Source organism: Ceratotherium simum, chromosome 3 (genome assembly GCF_057802395.1).
Source record: "Ceratotherium simum simum isolate JZ-2026a chromosome 3, ASM5780239v1, whole genome shotgun sequence".
NCBI lineage: Eukaryota > Metazoa > Chordata > Mammalia > Perissodactyla > Rhinocerotidae > Ceratotherium > Ceratotherium simum.
In genome coordinates, this window is record NC_141902.1 from 40,477,981 (window position 1) to 40,501,025 (window position 23,045).

A 23,045-nucleotide genomic window follows, 5' to 3' on the forward strand; every position below is an offset into this window, starting at 1 on the left:
CAGCCCCAACCCCTGGCCCAGGACCCTCCCAACCGCGCTCGCCGCCTCGGCCCCGCCCCGCACTCCGGCCACTCGGCGGTTACCAGCCGGTCCCGCCCGCCAGACGCTGGCGCCGCGCAGCCAATCGGCGGCTGCCACACTGCGGCCGGAGCCGGGCTGGGGGGTTGGGACCTCCGGCTGCAGGTCCGCCTGGGCCAGACGCGCAGGAAGAGCGTGCGTGGTCGCCGGCCCGGCCTTTGCAGTCCCCGCCGAGCCCCGACCCTCCTGGCCGCCCCCACCTCACCTCGCCGCCATGCGCCTCCGCCGCCTAGCGCTGTTCCCGGGCGTGGCGCTGCTCCTCGCCGCGGCCCGCCTCGCCGCTGCCTCCGACGTGCTGGAACTCACGGACGACAACTTCGAGAGTCGCATCTCTGACACGGGCTCTGCGGGCCTCATGCTCGTCGAGTTCTTCGCCCCCTGGTGAGGCCACTAAGCCGGGGCGGGCGAGGAAGGGCCGTGCTGGGCCGGGGGCGAAGGCGCGGGAACGGTTGGGCCTACGCAGCGTTGGTGCCCTCCACCATTCCAGCGGGCCCTGCTGCGGCCGGCAGATGTCCCATCCCCGGGGAGCCAGGCTACCTCGCTGAGAGCGGAGAAGTCGGTGCTGATCGCCTAGGAGCGAGACCCGGGAAGGAAAACCCGAAGGCTCTCTCGCGCAGGGCCACATCCTTACCTTGGTGCTCTTGCGGCACTTCCTTTTTGCAGAGGGTTTAATACCCCCCACCCCCTTTCGATTGGTATCTTCACGGTTTCTGGGTGAGTCAGTGTTAATGTACTCTATTCTACAGACGAGGAGGCGTCCTAAGGCTTTATACTGGAAGCGAACGTTTCACCAAGTGCAGAGGCCGCGGGCCCCCAGGGTACTTCCTTTCTTCTTGCCCCACGCCCCGCAGCCATTGGTTTCTAGCCAAGGTCACTCAGTGGCTGCAGAATGGGCATAAGTGCTTTCTTGAGGCAGGCAATTATTTTGTCTATCGCATGGTGCACACTTTCTCCGTTAAGCTGATCACTTCTCAGCCCAGTAGAATCCCATCAAAAAGAGTGGGTGAACAAGAGTAATTCCGTCAGAATCTGTCTAAATTGTCAGTTTTAATTAGGATTTCTGAAAAAATGCCAGAAAAGACTCCAATGAGAAAGTAACCAGTGTTGGAGAAATACTCAGGGTGATTTAACTGAACAAGGACGTAAATTCCTCAGAATAGAACTAACCTGAAATAAAAAGGTGGGGGAGGGGGATATACAGCAAATAGGACTTCTGGCCCAGTAAACTTGAGTGTTTTTTTAAACCCCAAAATCTTTACCACAGCAAACAATGGTTATCTTAATGCTTGGGATAGCTCAGTATATCCATGCTAATTACAATACTTAATTTTTCTCCTCCTGCCGCAGTGACCCTTGGTCAAAATCTATTTGTATTCAAAAGTATCAGTAAAACAAAGTTAACTTCCACTTGCTTCTAACTCTTCTCTTCACTCTGCAGGGGCTCAGCTGACTTGTTGAGGGTTACACTAGAAGTTCTGTAGTGAAGACCACCTGAACCAGAAGGATGTGCTAGAGGCAACAAGTTTTGTTTTCAGCTTGTGACAGATTTTACACCCAGGGCATTCCTGTGGCTAACTGGCAGTACTGATTACACATCATAGGTGATCTTTATGCATCTCTAGAGCTAACATTCTGACTTAGAAACATCTCTTCACAATCACATAACCATGCTGTTAATTTTGAGGGCATGTCACTGTAGTTAGAATGGCTGTATGGAGTTGTATCAAAACTAGATGGTGCTTCTGTGACTACAGGGGTCAACATGAAGTGAATTGCTGGAGTATTGTGGGCTATTAGACTGTTGGTTTAAAGGAGATTTTATTATTTTTTTCAACTGAAGGTGTTCTTTCCTACTTTAAGTCGTTGCATGAGCTTCCCTAAAAACTACATATCCCCCAAATTGTGTGGATCTCTCCTGTGGTGTCTGCTTTTAATTAGTCTAGAAGGTAAGGTCATCCTCCACAATGTGGGCAAGAAGGATCAGTTTTCTGAATGAGTAGTTTGGAATCAAGGAAGTCTCCTGGTGATGATGTCCTTATTTCTTCACATTCAACTATTTTTATTTATTAATACTTCAGCTGGAAATATTTTCTGACTGCTGTATTCTTTTGTACAGATCAGGAGTACTAACTCACAAGTTAGATAGGAACAGTTAAAGAATCATTATCAAGAGTGAAATGGACCTATGTTGAGCAAGTTCTTTTTCTCATTTGTTTCAGGGTATTTTTTCCACTTTCATTTTGCAAGTGAAAGTGAAAGATTTCTTTGCAGTTGAGTTTGTAGACTAGTATTTTCATTGTGGAGTTTTAATCATCTATGTAATTTGTAAACATAGGAGTATCTGAATTTGGGGAAATAAATAGCACTAGTTTAATGTTTGTGATAACTTCTGAAAATTTATTGATAATTTCTGAAAATTTATTGATCATTGTTAGGTAAGTTTTAAGTCCTCAGCATCTATTTATGTTGTAGATTTGTGCCCTGTCCTCTAGGACAGTAATAGTAAATAATAATATTTGATATACAGTGTTTCTAGAGTATAGAAAAAGACTGTACGGATAGATAGTATAAAATGGAATATTTAATATTTCTTTTTATACATATTGATTCCTTTACTTGGAATCCCCCTCCCTCCCCCATCTTTTCAACAAGATTTAACTCAAAAGTTACTTCTTCCTTCCTTGGACAACTAACTGGTTGCCCTCTCCTCTCCGTTGGGACCTAATAATACTGTCATCCCTGCCAGACTGGTATTCCTTTAGGGAAAGGACTATATCAATTTTTCTGTCAGAGGCTAAAATAGCATTTGACACATTGCGGAGATGAAGTAATTATTGTTGGGTAGGTATATGTTGGGATTCATTATTAACTGCTAGGTGTCATCCCTGGAAGGTGGATGGGATTATTTGTGTTTTAATATTATGTAGGACTGGGTGAAAGAAGTAGTGGTTAATCTTGATGTTCACCTTCAAACTTGACCTGAGTTCCATTCCTGGTGAATTTGAAGAGGGCAGTCTCCTCCAGCCTCATTGGAACTCCTTAAACAGGTCCTCCCTTTGGGCATTTGATGAACTGAAGGATATTGCCAATGCTTAGGGCAATGCTTTTCTGTCCCAGTCCTGCCACTTACACACACACCCCTACACCCCTGGTTCCCTCCTGGATTCCTGGAGGAATCATTCAGCCAGTCCCAGGGTAGGGCCCAGGCATGCAATTCTTTTTTTTTTTCAATGTTCCGTGGATATTTTTTATATAAATCTGGGTTGAGATCCACTGGTCTGGACTAATTATTTAATACTATTTTTCCTCTTCATATGTTTTAAGATAGTTGAGGTAAAACTATTCTTAAGTCTCTTGCCTCAGCCTTCTTGACAATTACTACATATTCAACAGAAATCTCTCTTTTCTTCTTTATTGTCATTGCTGCCACTCTGGTCCAAGCTTTCATTATCTGCCATGTGAAATATATTATCTTCTAGGTGGCTTTATTCTTATCTCTGCTTTCCCCCTTCCTGTCAGTCCTATATATTGCTGACTGATATAGTCTTAATACGCTTGGCACATCTGTTATCTCTTAACGACAACAACAAAAAGCCCCTCACAGTTCTCTGAATGCGTCGTTCTCACTAGTAATTTTACCTTGCTCTACTATTTCACTTGTCTGAAATACCCTACCCTATCCTGTCTGAAGCCTTAAATTCTTAAAGGCCCAGATCCGATTCTTACTCCCCTTTATTTTTTTAAATTTTTTAATTATTTATTTTTTCCCCCCAAAGCCCCAGTAGATAGTTGTATGTCATAGTTGCACAGCCTTCTAGTTGCTGTACGTGGGACGTGGCCTCAGCATGGCCGGACAAGCAGTGCGTCGGTGCGTGCCCGGGATCCGATCCCGGGCCGCCAGCAGCGGAGCGCGCGCACTTAACCGCTAAGCCATGGGGCCGGCCCATTACTCCCCTTTAATATACATTCTTTTTTAACCTTTGAACTCTTCTTATGTTCCCAAAAGCCTGGATTTTTCAGATGAATTGGTTATTTTATTATATTAAATTAATTGTAACTTCTGTATTTTTGTTACAACCCAAGTACGCAAATTTTTAATTCATTTTGCAATATTAAAGGAATACAGAGGGGGCCAGCCCTGTGGGTTAGCGGTTAAGTGCGCGCGTTCCACTACTGGCGGCCCGGTTCGGATTCCGGGCACGCACCGCTTGTCCGGCTGTGCTGAGGCCGCGTCCCACGTACAGCAACTAGAAGGATGTGCAGCTATGACATACAACTATCTACTGGGGCTTTGGGGGAAAAAAATGGCGGAGGATTGGCAATAGATGTTAGCTCAGAGCCGGTCTTCCTCAGCAAAAAGAGGAGGATTGGCATGGATGTTAGCTCAGGGCTGATCTTCCTCACACACACACAAAGAAAGGAATACAGAGGATATAATAAATAATACCATATTTCAGATGTATCTGAGATGCCACTGATTGTAAGAGGAACCATCGTTTTCTGTCTCACAAAGAAAGAAATGCTACCATTGAGCTATGACATGATTGCAAGGCACATCCCCATTTCAGATATGGTAAACTGTGCATCTGTAGAATACAGTGTAAGGAATACCATTTATTCCCCACCCAGTCTAAAAAATAAAGTCAGTACAGTTGAAGCCCTCTGTGTACCCCTTCCCCATCTTATGTACTCCCCCATCCTGAATTTGGTGTTTGTCATTTGGTCATTTTATACTTTTAGTAAATATGTATATGACCCTAAGCAACATCTAATATTACTGTCTTTTTTTTTTTTTTTTTGGTGAGGAAGATTGGCCCTGTGGTAACATCTGTTGCCAGTCCTCCTCTTTTTGCTGAGGAAGATTGCTAACATCTGTGCCCATCTTCCTCTACTTTATATGTGGGACGCCTGCCACAGCATGGCTTGATAAGCAGTGCGTAGGTCCACACTTGGGATCTGAACCTGTGAACCCCAGGCTGCCGAAGCGGAGTGCACAAACTTAACCACTATGCCACTGGGCCAGCCCCTACGGTCTTTTTTATATCGCTGTTCCTTCATTTAAGCTTTCTAATGATTATTTCTGAGTAGGACTCCTAAAGACCTTGAAGAATATAAGCTCTTATAGTCCTCTGTTGTTTTTTTTTCCTTCGGATGAGTGGCCCTGAGTTCACATCCGTGCCCATCTTCCTCTATATGGGACGTCGCCACAGCATGGCTTGACAAGCAGTGCGTTGGTGCAGGCGCCCAGGATCCAAACCTGCGAACCCTGGGCCGCCACATCGGAGCATGCGCACTTAACCGCTTGCGCCACCGGGCCGACCCCTATAGTCCTCTGTTTTAAACAGGTTTTAGGGGCAAAATATTTCCAAGTTACTTATCCATCTATCACTTAATAAAATAAATTTTGAGGCTGTTGGCTATGAAATACATCAGCTCAAATTTCTTCCGTGTTTCCTTCCTTTCGTTTTCTAATTCTATTTTTGCTGTCTGCGGGGAGGGTACAGAACTACTCACCTGTCTCAGAGTAATCCCTCTGCAACCCATTGGCTTTTGAAGAGATGATATACAGCTGGTGCTAGCTGTACACGGATAAGGAAGAGTATCTCCCCCCCCCCCATTGTATATACAGTGTGCCTATGGGACTGTTAGGACTGTCTGGGCAGAGGAGCAGGTGTTTCTAATGGCCCTCTGGGAGAATATTCTAATTGACATTGTTTTATCCTCATCAGTTCTTATAGCCAGATGAGCTGTGTAGCTGTAAAAATCAGGCTTGCCCTCTTAAATATGTCATTCTAATGCTGTGCTGAAACTCAACTAAGAAGAAGAAAGCCTGCAAACGGCTGCTAGAGTATCTGTTTATAACAAATGAGTGCCTTCTGCGCCTCATTCTGCTACCCCCTCAAACTGGGTTTCTGGTTAGAGAGTCATACTGAAGGAATGGTGGAAGAGTACTTGATGATGATTCTTAAGGAGTTAATATGATACTTGGGACCTTATGAGGTTTCAGTCACTATTTTTAAGAACCACAGTGCTGGTTTCTTAAAGGAAAAATGTACCTTCCTTTGGGAAATGCTACCAGGAGTGGGATTATTGCTATCTTGTCCTTCATTTTATCCTCGCTAGTTGGTCAATAGGGCTTGAGCCCTTTCCCTCTATAATGTGGAATATACTTCTGACTACAGCTTTCAGGGCTCAGTTGCACTTTTTTTTTTTTTTTTTTTTTTTGAGGAGACCAGCCCTGTGTTAACATCTGCCCATCCTCCTCTTTTTCTGCTGAGGAAGACTGGCCCTGGGCTAACATCTGTGCCCATTTTCCTCCACTTTATATGGGACACTGCCACAGCATGGCTTGCCAAGCAGTGCGTCGGTGTGCACCGGGGATGCGAACCGGCAAACCCCGGGCCGCTGCAGTGGAGCGCACGCTCTTAACTGCTTGCGCCACCTGGCCGGCCTCTCAATTACACTTTTAATTGAGAAAATAGGTGCTGCTCTGGACTGAACCAGTCCTACAGAGTCATCCTCAGGCTGGAGATAGTACCTTAACCTTCCAAGAGCTCTGGTGTACCTTATCAATAATGGATGTTGTTCAGGTGATGTTTTTGCTTTTGGATGCAGCTACTAGTTCAAAAGTAGTATTATAGTTTGAGATTCTTCCTAGAGAAACAGTTAACAAACTTGTAGGATTAAATTGAGAATTTGGCTTTTTTTAAATGTATCTATATAGGTGTGGACACTGCAAGAGGCTTGCCCCTGAGTATGAAGCTGCAGCTACCAGGTTAAAAGGCATAGTCCCATTAGCAAAGGTGAGTATAGGTGGATTATGGTTATAATTATGGTTTCAAAAGATTAATAAAAGTAGTGAAACTAAAGGAATGATTGGCATAAGAAAGAAGTAAAATATATGGTAAATAAAAATTAAGGAGCAAATATGGAAAGTAGAAGTACAATAGTCAGGGTTCAAGGAAAATTATCATTGAGTAAATGAGTTCCCTAAACTACCATGTGATAGTCACAATGATGGGAATAGGAAAATGACATGAGGATGTTGATAAGTATGTAACTAACTGGTCAGCTGTAAACTTGGTATTGATTCCAGAATTTTGCCGTTACTCTGTAGTAAAGCATAGTTGCTTCAGTCTAAAAGTCCACATCTCGGCCAGCCTCAAATATATACATATATAGGACTGTTTTTGGAAATTGCTTTTAATCCTGATGTTTCTCTGGCAACTCGCCATAGGAAATAAGTTCAGTCCTGATTTAATTCCTTCCTCGTCAGGCTATGGCCTGTGTTACTATAGACACATTACTTTTCTGAATCTTAGTTTATGTTAAAGCATTGGGATCATACCTCAGAATCTTCTGATGATTAAATGAGATAATATATTCAAAATGCCTGTAGCACTGCTTGGTTTGGAGTAAGTGGCTAAATAGATGGAAATTGTTTTCCTTCTTCCTGATAGGTCTCACTGGATCTGTCATGTTATAGTTTAGCCCAGATTCAAACTAGCTCAGGGGGCATATTCAAGTATTAATAAATTTGCTAATAACTCTAAATGATTTTTCAAATCAAATTGTGTCCCACCCTACCTAAAGGGTATGTACACCCATCCATACATCCCCTTGATGATAATCATTATCAAAGTAAGCCACCATTTTTAGTTTAAGTGATTTATCCCTCACATATTCTGAGGCAGAAAAAAGGTGTAGACCACTGCTTTAGACAATAGAGTCTCCAAGGGCAGAATTTAAATAGTCATTTGTGCATTTTATATGAGGCCCAGGAATCTAAATTTTAAAGGATTCCTGAAGTAGTTCTGATATAGCTAGCCCAGCACCAGTCTGCCTTTAAAATCTAATGTTCTGTGGCATGTGTGTCAAGAACTACTTGATCCTTTTATGATCTGACCAATCTTAATATTTTGGAAGCATAGGAAGAGCCTGCAGCAGGCAATTGGATAACAAATGGTTCGTGTATTTTAATCTTTAGGTTGATTGTACTGCCAACACAAACACCTGTAATAAGTATGGAGTCAGTGGATATCCAACCCTGAAGATATTTAGAGATGGTGAAGAAGCAGGTGCTTATGATGGGCCCAGGACTGCCGGTAAGGATCCTGGATTACATTCTGGAAACTGAATTTGTTAATACCGTGTTCTTTGTAGTGGGAACATGGCATTTTTCTATAGAATATATTTTACATCTTAAAAATGCCTCATGTAACAGGTCAGTTTGGTCGCTAACAAAGACTTCTCTAAATGAACAGATTAGGGCTGGCCCTGTGGCTTAGCGGTTAAGTGCTTGCGCTCTGCTGCTGGCGGCCCGGGTTCGGATCCCGGGTGCACCCCGACGCACCGCTTCTCCAGCCATGCTGAGGCCGCGTCCCACGTACAGCAACTGGAAGGATGTGCAGCTATGACATACAACTATCTACTGGGGCTTTGGGGGGTAAAAATAAATAAATAAAATTATAAATGAACAGATTATGTAAGTAATGTAGAAGATACTTGAATTCGAGTTATAAGGTCAACTAGGCACTTTTTTTTTTGCCTTTGGTGTGGAAGATTAGCCCTGAGCTAACATCTGTTGCCAATCCTCCTCTTTTTGCTGAGGAAGATTGGCCCTGGGCTAACATCCGTGCCCATCTTTCTCTATTTTATATGTGGGACGCCTGCCACAGCATGGCTTGGTGAGCCATGTGTAGATCCACGCCTGGGATCGGAACCTGTGAACTCTGAGCTGCCAAAGCGGAACGTGCAGACTTAACCACTATACCGCTGGGCCGGCCCCTCAACTAGGCATTTTTTCATTTGACAAATATTTATTGAGTACTCTGTGCCAGATATTCTAGATATACTAAGTGCTCAGTATTTATTGGTAAACAAAACAGACAAGCTTCCTACTCTTGTGGTGCTTACATTCTGGGAGATGAAGAGAAAAAGGCAATAAATGAGTTTAAAAATATGTATAGATAACCACCTCACATCCATTAGAATGGCTACTATCAAAAAAAAAAAGCAGAGAATAACGTGTTGATGAGGATGCGGAGAAATTGGAACCCTTTTGCACTGTTGATGTGAGTGTAAAATGCTATAGCCGCTATGGAAAACAGTATAGTGGTTCCTGAAAAAATTAAAAATAGAATTACCGTGTGATCCACCAATTCTGCTTCTGGGTAAACCCAAAAGAATTAAAAGCAGGGTCTTTGAGAGATATTTGTACACCTATGTTTATAGCTTCATTATTCACAATAGCAAAAAAGGTAGAAGCAACCCACTTGGGTTGATAGAAGCATCCATCTATCAATGGATAAAATGGATATACAAAATATGTATAAAATACAATGGAATATCATTCAGCCCTTAAAGTTCTGACACACGCTACAACGTGGATAAACCTTGAAGACATTATGCTAAGTGAGATAAGCCAGTCACAAAAAAGACAAATACTGTGTCATTCCACTTATGTGAGGTTCCTACAGTAGTCAGTTCATAGAGACAGAAAGTAGAATGGTGGTTCTCAGGGCCTATGGGGTGGTGAGAATGGGGAGTTGTTTAATGGGTAGAGTTTCAGTTTTATAAGATGAAAATGGTACTGGAGATCGGTCGTACAATAATGTGAATGTACTTAATGCCACAGAACTGTACACTTAAAATTGGTTAAGTTGGTAAATTTTATGTTATGTATATTTTACCACAATTAAAAAATTTTAAATGTCAATAATATATATGGATAAGATAAATTCATTTAGGGATAAGACATTAAGGGAGAAAAATAAAACCATATAGTGTGATAGTGATGGGGGTTGGGAGCATCACATAATGAGAGTGATCAGGGAAGTAACCTTTAAGTTGAGACCTGAATGATAGGGAGGAGGCTAGCCATGAGAAGATCTGGGCCAGCCCAGGCAGAGGGAAAGCAGGTACAAGAAGGCCCAAAGGTATAACTGAGCTTGATGTGTTCAAGCTGTGAAGACTGTGTGGCTGGAATATAATTAACAAGGATGACAGGTGAAGTTTGAGAGGTTAGTGGGGACTGGATCCTATAGGGCCCATAATTGATGAGAAAAAGTATTTTATATGAGCAAAGACAGTTTTATCTTGATAGACTCTATCTGAGTCTATCAAATAATCTGGTGTATTTTACCTTTTTGTGATGGAAAGCTAAAAGGTAAGGGGTTCAGTTTGGGCATTTTAGATGATGTGGAATTTTTTCAGTATGTATGATTGTAATTCGTCTACAAAGCTCTACATGACATGACCGCCGCCTGACTCTGATGTCATCTAAAGACTGTTTCATCTTAGGCCCCTTTCCCTGGCTGTATTCACAGCCTGAAATGATCTTCTCCCATGTTTACATGGCTTGCTCCTTTTTGTCATTCAGTTCGTGGCTTAAATTTCACCTCCCAGAGGCTTTCCCAAACCACCAGACCTAAGGTAGCCACCCAGTCATTTTCTTATATCATCCTCTTAGTTCTCTGCGTAGCACTGGTTACTATCTGGTTTATTAAATTGTTTACTTATTTGGAGATTTATTGTATTTGTTATTTATTTGGAGATTTACTTATATTGTAAGCTCCAACAGCAGAGACCTTGTTTAGTTTATTACTGTATCCCTAGCACATAGATTCCACATATAGCAGATACTCAATAACTCTTTGTTGAATGCATGAATAAATATTTTGGCCCAACTGAGGTCATTTAGTCAACACTCAAAATTCAATATGTCTAAACACAAAAGGAAAAATCTTTTTTTTTCTGAGCTTAAAAGCATTAATGAAGAGCTCACATTACCATTTGGATTTTATCAGTTTAATTTAGGGTGAAATTAACAGTTAGAGTTATTGATAGGTTTTTCTCTGAACTTGGACAGGTCTTAACTAAATTGTAGGTGAATCCAACCAGACTGCTACTAGGCAAAATATTCTCACTTGGGCTATAACATAGATTTCTTAAACTCTAGAATTTCTCAGCATCTGACTAGGAGGTTTGGCTACTCAGGATGGATTATTTTGTTCATGTACTCCTCTAAGGATTATACTGTTTGCCTTCCTACTTAAACTGGTTACTCAGCATGCCCATTATACCTTCTAGAGAATTTTAAATACTCAGAAAAGTAGCACTTTTCATCATAGCCCTGAGGTGAAGTTCTTTATAATAATTTATATTGTAATATAGTAATAACAGTCCCCTTGAAGACTAAACAATTCATACCCAATTTCAACTAATCTATTGATACAACCCCTCCTCTGTGAGGAGTTGAAGAAAACATGTAGAAGAAAAAAAAATCATGAATGGAGAGAAGGAAAAAACTACCTTAGGAAAAATGCAAAATAGGCTCTATTATGTTAAAAGAGTTAAACAGTACTCTACTCTGTCTCAGCCAGTTAGCAAATTATTAGAGCACTTAGAAGAGAAAAGAGGTGGAAGAGGTAGAATATTGTGGAGGAGGAGCACTGCCTCTGTGTGGCCTGTGAGCATTTTGAGCCTATGAATGGTTTCAGTGGATCCCAGAAGAAAGTAGAATAATCGTCTGTCACCTAGGTGTAAGGGACAAAAAGATTTTTTTGTGTTTTTGTGTAGGGTTATTATTTGTAAACTGTTTTACTTATCTAGCCCATTTCACCTCGTTAGAATATTGTGATTTGGGTGGTTCCTGTACATGACATGATTTGACCTATATATAGTTAAACCCCTATGCAAGCTTGCTGAGTCACCACATTTTCTGCTTTTAAAATGTAAGGCTACAAAGTGACTCTTTGTGCTACTTGAGAATAAGGGATTTGTGGGGCCGGCCTGGTGGCACAAGCGGTTAAGTGTGCACGCTCCACTGCGGTGGCCCGGGGTTCACCAGTTCAGATCCCGGTCGTGCACCGACACACTGCTTGTCAAGCCATGCTGTGACGGCATCCCAGATAAAGTGGAGGAAGATAGGCACGGATGTTAGCCCAGGGCCAGTCTTCCTCAGCAAAAAGAGGAGGATTGGCAAATGTTAGCTCAGGGCTGATCTTCCTCACACACACAAAAAATATATATATGGGATTTGTTTATTCATTTAGTTTATTTGCAAAATGGATGTTTCTTGTACTTGTTATGTGCTGGGTATTATTCTTAGAGCTAGGTATAAATCAATGGACAAAACAGACAAAAATCTCTACCCATTTGGAATTTACTTTGTAGTGGGGAAAGATAGATACAAATAATAAGATTAGAGTGTATTAATTAGATGGGTGAAAAGTGTTGTAGAGAAAGAAAAGGCGAGAAAAGGAGGTAAGGGAGTGTTGGAGGTTGAATAGGTTTTGGTTTACGATGGGATGGTCAGAGAGGTCTTCATCAAGAAGATGACATTTGAGTAAAGACCTAAAGGAGATGAGGAAGGAAGACAAGTGGATATCTGGGGAAAGAGTGTTCTAGGCAGAGAGAATAACATGCACAAAGGCATTGTTTAATTTGTACTGTTATAAACACCTTAATACATCACTGGTAGGGATATAAATAAGTACAATCTCTTTGGGGATCAGTTTAACAATTATAAATGCATGTAGTCTTTAACCCAGTGAGTTCACTTCTAGAAATTTACCCTACAGATACACTCAATTGTGTGCAAAATGACATTAGTACAAGGTTGTTTATTGCAGAGTAATTTATAACAGCAAGAAATTGGAAACACATGTCCATCAATTGTGTCTGGTTAAATAAATTATAGTACATCCATACAATGAAACAGTATGCAGCTATAAAAACGATTGAGGTAGCTCTTTATGTATATTGACATAAATTATCTCTAAACTATGTTAAATAACAAAAACAAAATACAGGATAGCATATGTGTGTATTGCCATTTGAGGAGAAAAGAATAAATATGTAATTGCTTGTTTACATATAATATGTCTGGAAGAATATTTAAAAAACTGAAATATTATCCTATAGGAAGGAAACTGAATAACTAAGGACAAGGGTAGGAAGAAAACTTTGCATTGTATACCGTTTTGAACTTAGAATCTTGTGAATGATTATCTACTCAAAAATTATAAATTTATGTTGCTATATTCTTTCATCTTGTCCTTTAAGATGGAATTGTCAGCCACCTGAAAAAGCAGGCAGGACCAGCTTCAGTTCCTCTCAGAACTGAGGAAGAATTTGAGAACTTCATTAGTGATAAAGACGCTTCTGTGGTGGGTAAGTAGCAAATATTTGATTATGCCACAAAATCATCAACTGGGTTTCAAAAACCCTCTATGTCTGATTCAACAACAAAGTTAAAAGAGTTTAGGAAACCTTGGGGGCAGTTGAAAAGACAACTCAGAATTAGTTCAGTATTACTATAATGTGGAAAAAATTGTTTTATTTGAATGGCTTTGTGTTCTTACAGATGTAAAGATTTAATTTCAATTAAAGGACTAAAATGGGGGCCGGTCCCGTGGCTTAGCGGTTAAGTGCATGCGCTCCACTACTGGCAGGCCCGGGTTCAGATCCCGGGCACGCACCAATGCACTGCCTCTCCGGCCATGCTGAGGCCGTGTGCCACATACAGCAACTAGAAGGATGTGCAGCTATGACATACAACTATCTACTGCGGCTTTGGGGGAAAAAAGGAGGAGGATTGGCAATAGATGTTAGCTCAGAGCTGGTCTTCCTCAGCAAAAAGAGGAGGATTAGCATGGATGTTAGCTCAGGGCTGATCTTCCTCACAAAAAAAAAAAAAAAAGGACTAAAACGGAAATATCTTCAGCTTTTTCTATCTTAAACTCTGAGATTTAACTCAAATAATAAGATAGTCAAGACTGAAAATAGAGTTTTAAGGTGGGAGGATAGAAGTAAATAATAAATCCCTGGGTCTGCTATTTTCACAGTTGTGGGGGAATCTAGAATTTAAGATCAAATTGCTAGGGTTTGTATATATTTCTATAGCAGTCTTTGCTTTGTCAGGTGTTGCAGTATCTCATTTTATCCTTAAAATAACTTGAGCCAGTTAAACATTCTACATCTTGGGTGTCCTTTGTTTTGTTTTGTTTTAAATGTAATGTATGATACATTTAACTAAAAAATTTATATATATAAGCTGTGTTTGTGCTTCTCTTAATCTCTTAATTAAGTACTATAATAAAATTAACTTTCTGGCAGTAGAAGATGGTTTTATCATTTAAATTTGAATAAAAGTCACTTCTTGGGGCCGGCCCGGTGGCGCAAGCGGTTAAGTGCGCGTGCTCCGCTGCGGCGGCCCGGAGTTCACCTGTTCGGATCCCGGGTGCGCACCGACGCACTGCTTGGCAAGCCATGCTGTGGCAGCGTCCCATATAAAGTGGAGGAAGATGGGCACGGATGTTAGCCCAGGGCCAGTCTTCCTCAGCAAAAAAAGAAGAGGATTGGCAGATGTTAGCACAGGGCTGATCTCCTCACCAAAAAAAAAGGAGGGGGGGGCGGCCCCGTGGCTTAGCAGTTAAGTGCGTGCGCTCCGCTTCTGGCGGCCCGGGTTCAGATCCCGGGCGCACACCGACGCACCGCTTCTCCGGCCATGCTGAGGCGCGTCCCACATACAGCAACTAGAAGGATGTGCAGCTATGACATACAACTATCTACTGGGGCTTTGGGGGAAAAAATAAATAAATAAAATTATTAAAAAAAAAAAAAGTCACTTGTCTGGATTTTACTGATTCTGTATATTTTATAAGGAGTTAACCGTAAGCAGACATTTAATAAACACCTATGTTTCAGTCACTTTTCTAGACTTGAAGTTCTAAAGACAAGTAAGATGTAGAAAAAAATACAATGAAGTAATTTTCAGTTTATTTTGATATATTGCCTTGTTTAATCCTTTTGACACCTGATATAGTCCCTGAAATTCTAAGAAGTTAAGCAATTTGCCCAAATTTATTCAATTGTGAAAAATTAGAATTAAGACTTGAACCCTGACAAATTCTCTCCCTTGGCTCCCTCAAAAATGTTTTTTTAAAGGGTAGAGGAAGAATTCTCATCCTGAGTCTTCTGTCAAATATTCTGGGTGGTCATGGCAAAGCAGACTCAGTCCTTCTACCTATCTCACTTTGCTTATCCGTAATAGAATAAAGGTTTTGAAAAGTAGAAGAATTTTCAAGTTTTAAATATGTCTCGGCACTTACTGTTTCTTCTTTGTGTTTGACATTTTCTATATAGGTTTTTTCAAGGATTTATTCAGTGAAGCTCACTCTGAGTTTCTAAAAGCAGCCAGCAATTTGAGAGATAACTACCGATTTGCACACACCAATGTTGAGTCTCTGGTGAACAAGTATGATGATAATGGAGAGTAAGTGACTGACTTGAATGCCCTTGTAAATCTCTGGACAAAGTGCTATTGTATGATTTTTATACCTACTTTTTCCACAAGGTTTACTGAGCACTTGGTAGGCATTAAGCTAAGTGCTGGTAACTGTTTCTGCCTTTGAGGGGCATCTCGTAGGGAGAGATAGTGAATATATTTAAAAATGTAAATGTAAGTAAGCATTATAGGTGTTATGATAGAAGTATATGCAGGGTGTGCTGGAAGTACAGAGGAGGAAGTGATTTTTTTCTTTTGGGGTAGGGAGTAGTATCAGAAAAAACTTCATGGAGGAGGTAACTTTAGAGGTGTGTCTTGAAAGGTAAGTTTTTCCAGGCGGGTTATGGTGGTTGGGATAAAAATTATTCTAGACATGGGGCCGGCCCTGTGGCTTAGTGGTTAAGTACACGCGCTCTGCTACTGGTGACCCGGGTTCAGATCCCGGGCGCTCACCGACGCACTGCTGCTCCGGCCATGCTGAGGCCGCGTCCCACATACAGCAACTAGCAGGATGTGCGACTATGACATACAACTATCTACTGGGGCTTTGGGGGGTGGGGGGAAGGAGAAGGATTGGCAATAGATGTTAGCTCAGGGCCAGTCTTCCTCAGCAAAAAGAGGAGGATTAGCATGGATGTTAGCTCAGGGCTGATCTGCCTCAAAATAAATAAATAAATAAACAAATAAAATGGCTCCACTGTAGTCAAAAAAAAAAAAAAGAATTTTACAGCTGGAGGGAATCTTAGATATTTTCTCTAATGAGGTGATTTTCTTACTGTGTGGGAGAGTTGAATTTTCAAGGAGAGTGGCAGGACAAGGTGCCTTCCAATAGGAGCAAGTTCTCCTTTCTTTTACTGTATATATTGGGGCTTTAGGGTAAGTTGGGTTCTATTTGTTATTGTTTTTAAAGGTTTGGAACTTAATCATCTACTCTAACCCACTTTTGTACTGATGAAAAGCTGAAGCCCAGAGGATTAAATTGATACCTGGCTCAAGGTCTTTGAAATTTGTAGTGGAGCTAGGATTAGAACCAAGCTCTCTTAACTTTGCAACCCAGGGTTTATTAAACCCTCATACCCAATTAGTGCACTTGAGATTAAGGTGGTTAGCACCTTAGTGTTGATGAGAAAGTCATGTTGCTAAGTCTATGGTGGCAGAAAAGAGTCCTTATTTGCATAAATGGTGATAATAAAAGTGGCAGCAAGAGTAGATAGTCTGAGCTTTAAATAAGAGATGGAAGACGGGTCTTCTGCTGTCTACCTACTAAAAATTTTTTTTTTTTTAAGGGGTATCACTTTGTTTCGTCCTTCACATCTGATAAACAAGTTTGAGGACAAGACTGTGGCATATACAGAACAGAAAATGACCAGTGGCAAGATTAAAAAGTTTATCCAGGAAAACATGTGAGTACCTCTTTATACCTTGTTTGGGATTTCTTGGCTTCATTTTAGTTTGTTTACCTCAGTTATTAAGCAGAGCCATGTTTGGGACTAAGTAGCCTCATTCAAGGGATTGTAATGATAATAGTTGAAGTTTATATTAAAGCAGTAATGTGTAGGCCCTGAAACTCCTATTGTGGTCCTGTAAGGTATATAGCTCAATACTTAACCTATTTGTTGAAAATTTCTATCCTTTATAAGTGATATCAGTTACTTTGTGATAATTCCATAATATAGCTATAAACCTGCCAAATTTGCTGTTTTATTTCATTTCAGTTTTGGTATCTGCCCTCACATGACAGAAGACAATAAAGATTTGATACAGGGCAAGGACTTACTTATAGCTTACTATGATGTGGACTATGAAAAGAATGCGAAAGGTTCCAACTACTGGAGAAACAGGTGATAAGAATCATTTTTCCCCTTTGTAAATAGTTTTACCCAATGTGTAAATAGTGATGTGAGAGCAGATAAGAATGGAAACATTTGGCTCCCCAAAACTACATTTGAAGCCATAAGGCCGAATAACATAAACTATTTCCAGAGTCTATTGGGCATATCTTCCATAGGTGCCTTGTGACACAACTGATTCCTAACCTCCTAGTAAAAGATGCAAATGTGATCTAAAGTGTACTTTGAAACATTGTGCCTACTTGCCCATTGAGACTCTCAGTGTATTTTATCCTTATAAATTTTCTTTTCAGATCAGTCAGTATGCCTGCAATATTTTACAGTTATATAATATAGCAAGATTCGGTAGGAATGGACTATTTGATTGGGTACCACCAGTTTGGCAGTGAAGTTTAGTAAGACATTGGAGCATACTATAATCCTGTGTGAGTGCCCAAGAACACAAGTTCAGACTGATTCCAGGGGGCTAAATGAACTATAAAACTTAGTCTTTGCTTTCTAGCTTCTTGCTTCTGGGTTTCAGAAGTGCTTTACCACCTGGGTATAGTCTTGACATAAATATCTCATTTCCCACAGAGTGATGATGGTGGCAAAGAAATTCCTGGATGCTGGAAACAAACTCAACTTTGCTGTAGCTAGCCGCAAAACCTTTAGCCATGAACTTTCTGATTTTGGCTTGGAAAGCACTGCTGGAGAGCTTCCTGTTGTTGCCATCAGAACTGCAAAAGGAGAGAAGTTTGTCATGCAGGAGGAGTTCTCGTGAGTTACAAGTTAGCGTGGGTTTGGGATTTCATTCTGCAAGGAAACTATTAAAGCCTTTTACACTACTGAGGATTTATAAAGAAGAATATTGGAATGGGAAGATAGGTCTTCTAGTCTAGACTATGACTGTCATTTTTCTCAATTTAATTATAGGTACTTTAAGGATCATAATCCTTAATAAATTCTGAAAACTAACAAAAGGGTGGCAGCTTGGAATTCTTACATGATTGTTTCCACCCTGCCATTAGAAATAGTAGACAGAGAGCCAGCCCTGATGGCCTAGTGGTTAAAGTTTGGCATGCTCTGCTTTGGCAGCCCAGGCGCGGACCCACACCACTCGTCTTTCAGTAGCCATGCTGTGGCGGCAGCTCACATAGAAGAACTGGAAGGACCTATAACCATGTACTGGGGCTTTGAGAGGAAAAAAAAAGAGAGGAAGATTGGTAAAAGATGTTAGCTCAGGGCAAATCTTTCCCAGCAAAAAAGAAAGAAAGAAAGAAAGAAACAGTAGATAGAGAATATTGAACAGTCTCTTTGAGATTGATGTAGTTTTAGACCAATCCAACCCCTCCCATCCCTACAGAATGTCTTTTCTTCTTGGAATACCACATTATCCTAAAGTAAACTCAGGGAATTGGAAAGATCTTAAAATCTCAGACAATTTGACCTTTACCTTCTGAGACTTGGGGAGATCAAGACGAGAAAATCTTCCTTGTGAGCAAATCATTAAAACAAGAAACCATAAGTAGGCAGTATTCTCCAGACTAACAGAATAAGACCTGATTCTTTTGCAGAAGGAGTTTCCAGAAAATGAATGTTTTCTTCTCTGACCATTCTAATCCACAGAAACACTAGAAATACAAGGAGGTGGTTGGTTTCTTGTTCAGCCAGTAGTTCTGCATATTGAGATATAAGAGTCCCCCTGTTTTTTTTAGCTTCTGATTTCTTTCTAGCCTTGAAATTGAAGCCAAAATATATAGAAACTATCCTAAGAAACTGCTTTTACTTCCCTCAATGGTGAGAGTAAATTAATAATCTGACGCTTGTCTTTCTAATTCCAGGCGTGATGGCAAGGCTCTTGAGAGATTCCTGCAGGATTACTTTGATGGCAACCTGAAGAGATATCTCAAGTCTGAGCCCATCCCAGAGAGCAATGATGGGCCCGTAAAGGTGTGGTGCTCACAGCCTCACCAAAGCCTCTATGCAGTTGCCTCCCCTCACTCCGTCTGCCCCCAGCTTTTTTATTGAGATATAATTGACTCTCCTTATTTCTTTATTCTAAAAATGCTGGGTCTAAGTGAAGACCTTGTTCCCTATCGTGGTTTTGTTTGTCCTCACCTCCCTGAGTCATAAAATAAATATTGGCAGAGCTCATGATGCTCATTAGGGGCAAGAGTATAAAACCTTCATAGAATTTTCTGATGATATTTATATTAGGGCTAGATTACTCTTCGGGATAGAGCAAGCTAACCTCTAAGAAGAGTTTTAAGATGGTTGCTCTGAGATTATTTTAAGGAAGAGTTGGGTAGCACTTGTTTCCTGTGACTTCCTGAACATTAGTTTGACAGGTGACAGACATGGGAATGAGTTGGTTTCTGGAGAATGGCAACATCTTGAATATAGTCTGTAAATGCAGTTTGGGTTTCAATGACATATTTTCAGTGGCAACACATCAAATTTGAGAGGGAAGGGGCCCAGAAGTGAATATAACTCATGAATTTATTCTTCAATTTGCCTTACCAACTAGAGAATCTTCTGTGTTTTCCAGGTAGTGGTAGCAGAGAATTTTGATGAAATAGTGAATGATGAAAATAAAGATGTGCTGATTGAATTTTATGCTCCTTGGTGTGGTCACTGTAAGAATCTGGAGCCTAAGTATAAAGAACTGGGAGAGAAGGTAAGTCTGAACCATATTCTGAAGATAAAATTTGAGTTGGGAAGTTTACACACATATTCAGCATTGGCTAATGAGTTACCCTAATTAGTTCAGTATGTAAATACTGGTAGATTTTTTCCCAACTTTTTACTGTTTACTTACTTTCTCCTGACTGCCCCCTAGTGTCTCTAGCTGTGCAGTGCCTCAGATACCTGCTTTAACTTTCCACTCCTCAGACTCAGTTTAGATTATGGTTAAAAGTATCCAGGCTCGGCCGGCCCTGTGGCTTGGTGGTTAAGTGCGCGCGCTGCAATGCTGGTGGCCCGGGTTCGGATCCCGGGTGCGCATCGAGGCACCACTTCTCTGTCCATCCTGAGGCCGAGTCCCACATGCAGCAACTAGAAGGATGTGCAGCTGTGACATACAACTATCTACTGGGGCTTTGGGGGGAAAAAATAAAATAAAATAAAAAAAAAAAAAAAAAAAAATCTTTAAAAAGTATCCAGGCTTTTGAATTTTCGTAATGGCTTATGTGAATCCATTATGTTCCTTCATCTTAAAACACTTGGCTTAGCCATTATAATGTCTTATTTAGGCCAGGTAATTTGAAGGTGGCTGTATATAGAGTCTTAATATATAGGAACCAAGGGAGAAAAGGGAAGCTTGTGGAAGGTTAGATACTAAGTGCAGATGTCACTACTTTTCCCTTCTGAGCAGCAAGACTTATCCAGGTGTTTAAAAATGATATTGGTTTAGGTTCTGAATTGACTCAATGTCCCTTGGTCACCAAAAACTTGAAATTTAAAGATCTTACCTTTTTCTTAACAGCTCAGAAAAGACCCAAATATTGTCATAGCCAAGATGGATGCCACAGCCAATGATGTGCCTTCTCCATATGAAGTCAGAGGGTAAGTAGATTAAAAGCTAATAAAAGTGTCTAGGAAATTGATAGGAAAAAATAAGCTTGCAAATGATTTCTTTATTGGGCATGGTTTGGGGAGTCCTCATGTTCCAGTTGAACACAGACCCACTGATGCCTTCCTGGCGTAGAGTTCTGCAGCATGGGCCCACATGACTGCCAGAGATTTTGTGAACTCTCATATTCCTGAGTGGTTTTTTTTTTTTTTTTTTTGGTGAGAAAGATGAGCCCTGAGCTAAAATCCATGCTAACCCTCCTCTTTCTGCTGAGGAAGACCGGCTCTGAGCTAACATTTATTGCCAATCCTCCTCCTTTTTTTTTTTCCCCAAAGCCCCAGTAGATAGTTGTATGCACATCCTTCTAGTTGCTGTATGTGGGACGCGGCTTCAGCATGGCCGGAGAAGCAGTGCGTTGGTGCGCGCCCAGGATCCGAACCCGGGCCGCCAGTAGCGGAGCATGCGCACTTAACCACTAAGCCACAGGGCTGGCCCTCCTGAGTTTTGATAGGATGTAACCTAGCCACTGATAGAGAATAGTGTCTGATCAGATTAGAAATCATGAAGAGAAGTTATTCCCAGAGACAGTTATTGGGAAAGTATATGTCAGAGTTACTCTGGAACCTAAAATTAGTCAACTCTTTTTTTTTTTCTTTCCCCAGTTTTCCCACCATCTACTTCTCTCCAGCCAACAAGAAGCTAAATCCAAAGAAATATGAAGTAAGTGCATTGTCTCATCTCCCCACAGATACACACACACACTTGTACATATCCAGTTCTTTGAGTTTATTTAACTAGAAACTCTTTCGGCTCTCATGGTCAATATATGTGGTTGCAAACGTGCTTTTACAAACTCAAAAGTCTTCCTATTGGGGGAAAGAATCCAGGGTTCTTTAAAATGTTCAATTTTCAGAGTAATCTTTCTGTTTTCAGGGTGGACGTGAATTAAGTGATTTTATTAGCTATCTACAGCGAGAGGCTACAAACCCCCCTATAATTCAAGAAGAAAAACCCAAGAAGAAGAAGAAGGCACAGGAGGATCTCTAAAGCAGCCAAACATACCACTTTGTAAAAGGACTCTTCCAGCAGAGATGGGAACACCATTGGGGAGGACTGAGATTCATATGAGATTGTTACCTCTGAGGGCTGAGAGGACAGAATGGATATAATCTGAATCCTGTTAAATTTTCTCTAAACTGTTTCTTAGCTGCACTGTTTATGGAAATACCAGAACCAGTTTATGTTTGTGGTTTTGGGAAAAATTATTTGTGTTGGGGGGAATGTTGTGAGGGTGGGGGGAATTGAGTTGGGGGGTTATTTTCTAATTTTTTTTGTACATTTGGAACAGTGACAATAAATGAGCCCCCTTTAAGCTGTCTTTTTTCCACGAGATGGGGAACCAAAGGTGCTCTAAACCAGTACTGTCCAGTAGAATTTTCTGCAGTGATGGAAATGTTCTGTAATCTTCATTGTCTAATATAGGTAGCTATTGAGCATTTGAAATGTGGCCAGGAACTACATTTTAAATTTTCGTTAAATAGTCAGAATTAGGCCTAGTGGCTACCATATTGGTCAGTACAGCTGTAGACCAACTAACTGGGTCTGTAGTTATCACCTGTAGATCCTTTCCAAATTTCTTCTCTTTCTGTCTTTACATGTTTATTGCGCAGGCTCCTAGCCTGATGATTAGAACAGGTGAGGGACCTTTCTTGTTGGGCTGTTTCTGGCCCTGCCCATGCCCTAAAGATGGGTTGCTGTTTATCCTTGCCATGGAGTTGAGCATGTTTTTACCTCCCAAGGGCTATTCTCTGCCCAGAAATTCCCTGTGTGGGTGTGGCATCAGGTTGGGGTTCCATCCAAGTTGTTTCAGGAATTGCTGACACTGTTGGGTGCAGCCCTCTCCCCTAAAGCCCCAGGGTGTGGCCCATTAACTTCCCTCTCCAGTGGAACTGGGAAAGGCAGTATCATTCCTGGTTGTGAGTGAAGCATCCACTTTCTTCTGGAACAATGAGGAATGAAAAGGATAGGACTGGTGTGATGTTTTGTTGAAATGAATTAAACCATTTCCCTCTTCCTTTTTGTGGTTAAATCCAAATCCTATACACCGTTACAGTTTTCAGTCACTGGATAATTCCAGACAGGAGCCCTAATTGTAGGTGATCCTCAAACTCAATGTTTAGAAAAGGAGAACTTTATTACTACTGTAATCTCTAGTTGTCAATTATAAGATGGGTTCTTAAGATGGATTTGGTAGAACCTTATAGCAAAACAT

General features: G+C 41.1%; 1 protein-coding gene across 1 annotated transcript; it reads left to right on the top strand.

Moving 5' to 3' along the window:
* Window positions 1–186: 186 nt before the first annotated feature.
* Window positions 187–22,848, top strand: PDIA3 (protein disulfide isomerase family A member 3). Its single transcript, XM_004421496.3, has 13 exons — window positions 187–459; window positions 6,803–6,881; window positions 8,066–8,183; window positions 13,147–13,254; window positions 15,229–15,358; window positions 16,657–16,773; window positions 17,086–17,211; window positions 17,797–17,979; window positions 19,044–19,152; window positions 19,751–19,879; window positions 20,687–20,766; window positions 21,436–21,493; window positions 21,707–22,848. The coding sequence occupies exons 1-13, from the start codon at window positions 293–295 to the stop codon at window positions 21,818–21,820; spliced, it is 1,518 nt and encodes a 505-aa protein (XP_004421553.1). The 5' UTR covers window positions 187–292; the 3' UTR covers window positions 21,821–22,848.
* The last annotated feature ends 197 nt before the right edge of the window (window positions 22,849–23,045 follow it).

Bases quoted from the DNA above. Each gene is read 5' to 3' on its own strand.
- PDIA3 (XM_004421496.3), top strand. From the start codon at position 293: ATGCGCCTCCGCCGCCTAGCGCTGTTCCCGGGCGTGGCGCTGCTCCTC. The intron at 6,882-8,065 runs GTGAGTATAGGT...TTTAATCTTTAG, and splicing joins GCATAGTCCCATTAGCAAAG to GTTGATTGTACTGCCAACAC. The intron at 20,767-21,435 runs GTAAGTAGATTA...TTCTTTCCCCAG, and splicing joins TCTCCATATGAAGTCAGAGG to TTTTCCCACCATCTACTTCT.